At 64.9% G+C, this 2433-nt stretch overlaps 1 protein-coding gene across 1 annotated transcript; it reads right to left on the reverse strand.

Annotated features, from left to right (window-relative positions):
- Positions 1–620: 620 nt before the first annotated feature.
- Positions 621–2068, reverse strand: NXPH3 (neurexophilin 3; the record flags this gene model as incomplete). The annotated part of the gene is made up of 2 exons (XM_080359843.1): positions 621–1352; positions 2012–2068. 2 exons carry the CDS (start codon positions 2066–2068, stop codon positions 621–623), a joined length of 789 nt encoding a protein of 262 aa, XP_080215969.1.
- Between the last annotated feature and the right edge of the window lie 365 nt (positions 2069–2433).

Here is a 2433-nt window from a genome sequence, read left to right on the forward strand (position 1 = left end):
GGTTCCGCCAGGGCTGCTCTACCTGCCAATTCACAGTTCCGGCTCCCTGAGCGCCCCCCATGCCACTGTGAGCTGGGGGGGGACACCCCGGCAAGGTCCCTCTGGCTCCCGTTCCCATCCCCACGTGGGAAGCTCAGCGCCGGGTCCCGCTCTGCCGCACTGGGACACGGGAGGTGCTGCGGCTGCCCGGGGACTCTCACAGCCCCAGGGGCACCAGGTCCCTCCTCACCCCCACCCGGGTCCTCCCCGGGCTCTTCCACCCGCCCCCAGGGCCACATCACCTGGATCCAGCCAAACCCGTCATTGCACCGAGAAACGCGAGTCCCAACTGTGCCTTTCTGTCCCATTTTCTGTGTCCCGGATTCAGACCCTGCCTTTGCAGACCAGGCTCTACCAACCGCGGATCCAGGCCAGGCTTAGCGATGCTGGTACTCACAGCCTAAAACTCCTCCTCCTGGCATTGGAGCTTTTGGGGAAAATGGAAAATCCTCCTCTTCCTTCCTCGTTTCTGGTTTCCAGGGACCCCCGCGCTCCCGCCCCCGCTTACAAAACCGTCCCCGTCCCTCCCCCCGCCCCCCCGCACCCGCTCGTCACCGGGACACCCCGAGCCGGGCAGAGCGTCACCCCGAGGGGTAGTAGGGGACATCGCTGTGGTAGTTGTAGTCAGGACACACCTTCTGCACCAGCCGGTAGTCCGTGCTGTAGAAGGTGATGTAGATGCAGATGACTTTGAAGGGCTTGGAGCAGACCCAGGAGACGTGACTCTGCGTGTGCTCGTGATAGCAGGTCTTGGACGGGTCGTAGGTGCAGAGCGTGGTCTTCTTGGCACGATCCACTTTCTCGTACTCCACGCGGCAGTTGAAGATTTTGGATTCTTTGGCCTCGATGAAGATCTGTTGCTCCAGGTCAAACTCCACCGCCTTGTTGGGGGGGACGAGGCTGACGGAGATGTTCCCTTGCCCAGTGGAGTTGTGTCGGAAGAAGATGTTGACGGTGCCATTGCCATGATCTACCACCTTTCCGGTGATCAAGAGGTTCAACTTCACTGTCTTGATATTGGAATAGAAATCTCCCCAGCCAAAAATCTTTTTGAGCTTGCCTGAAGCTGAGCCCAAGTCCCTCTGTGCTCTGGGGTGTGTTGGGGGGTCCCGCTGGGACAGGTTGTCCAGGACACCCCACAGCTCCCAAGGGCTGCTCAGCAGCTCCAGGAGGGTCGTGTTGTGCAGGAGGGCTGGAGTTCCCAGGGACTTTGGCGAGAGCAGCCCCCTCGTCTCCTGCACCCGCGCTCTCTCCTGGGCCTCGGGTTCACGTTGCTCTGCACCTTTTCCCGGTTCTTCTTGGCCACAGATCACCTGCGCACAGTGATGGTGGACACTGAGAGATGGGTGCTGGGTGCCTGCCCCCCTTGCCCAGCTCTGCTCTCCAGTCACCCCACTTCTCCAGCCACCCAGCCACCCTCTCTCCCATCCTTCTTCCCGTGTTTCCCTTTTCTCTTGCCTTTACCCTCCACCTCTGCCCCCCAGCCTGTGCCACGGGCCGCTGGAGCGACGGAGCTGGGACAGCACGGCACAGAGCGGGTCCTGACCCCAGAGAGCCCTTGGCCTCCCCCAGCCCCGCACGGGCGCTCTACAAACTGCTCCTGCCACCCCCACGACCCCTAAATCCGCCCAGACGGATCCACCTTGTCACCCCGGTGCTGCCCAGCAAACCCCCCGCTGCCCCGGGGGGGCCGAGCTCAGGGCGGCCTGGCCGGCTCTGCCCTGGTAGCCACACCGGGACCGCTCTGCGGGGGGGGTGCAGGTTTTAGGGTGCTCAGGAGGTGCCTCCATCCCCAGCCCTGCCTGCGAGCCCCCCCCCTTGCTTGCCCACCCGCCGTCTGCTGCAAAATACCCGAAGTTTTGGGATGCTCGTTTTTCCCGAGAGATGCGGGGAGGGTGACAAATGGATTTGGGGAACGTTCCCGGCTGTGGTCCCCCCGTCCCCTGCAGCCCCCCCTGAGCCCGGCGCTCACCAGCAGCGCGATGCTCCCCTGGATGAGGAGGAGGAGGCAGCTCCGAGGAAGATGCATTTTCCAGCCGCTGCCGCCTTTGCCGGAGCCCCAGTTCCGAGCGGGTTCGGGTGGGTTTTTCTCCTTTCCCTCCGTTCTGTTTCAGCGGGGGCCGATAGCGAGGGGCGGGGATGTCCCCGGCTCAGGGCCCCCCCCGGGCCATGGTGGCTCCGGCCGCTCCCGCCGCGCTCGGCCGGACCGGGGGCGGCTGCACCTGCGGCCGCTGCTGCTGCTGCTCCGCTGCCGGTTCCCTGCCGGTTCCCTGCCCGCTCCCTGCCGGTTCCCTGCCGGTTCCCTGCCGGTTCCCTGCCCGTTCTGTGCCCGTTCCCTGCCCGCTCCCTGCCGGCTCCCTGCCCACTCCCTGCCCGTTCTCTGCCCGCTCCCTG

The sequence above is a fragment of the Nesoenas mayeri genome (genome assembly GCF_963082525.1).
Source record: "Nesoenas mayeri genome assembly, chromosome: 26".
Taxonomy (NCBI): Eukaryota; Metazoa; Chordata; class Aves; order Columbiformes; family Columbidae; genus Nesoenas; species Nesoenas mayeri.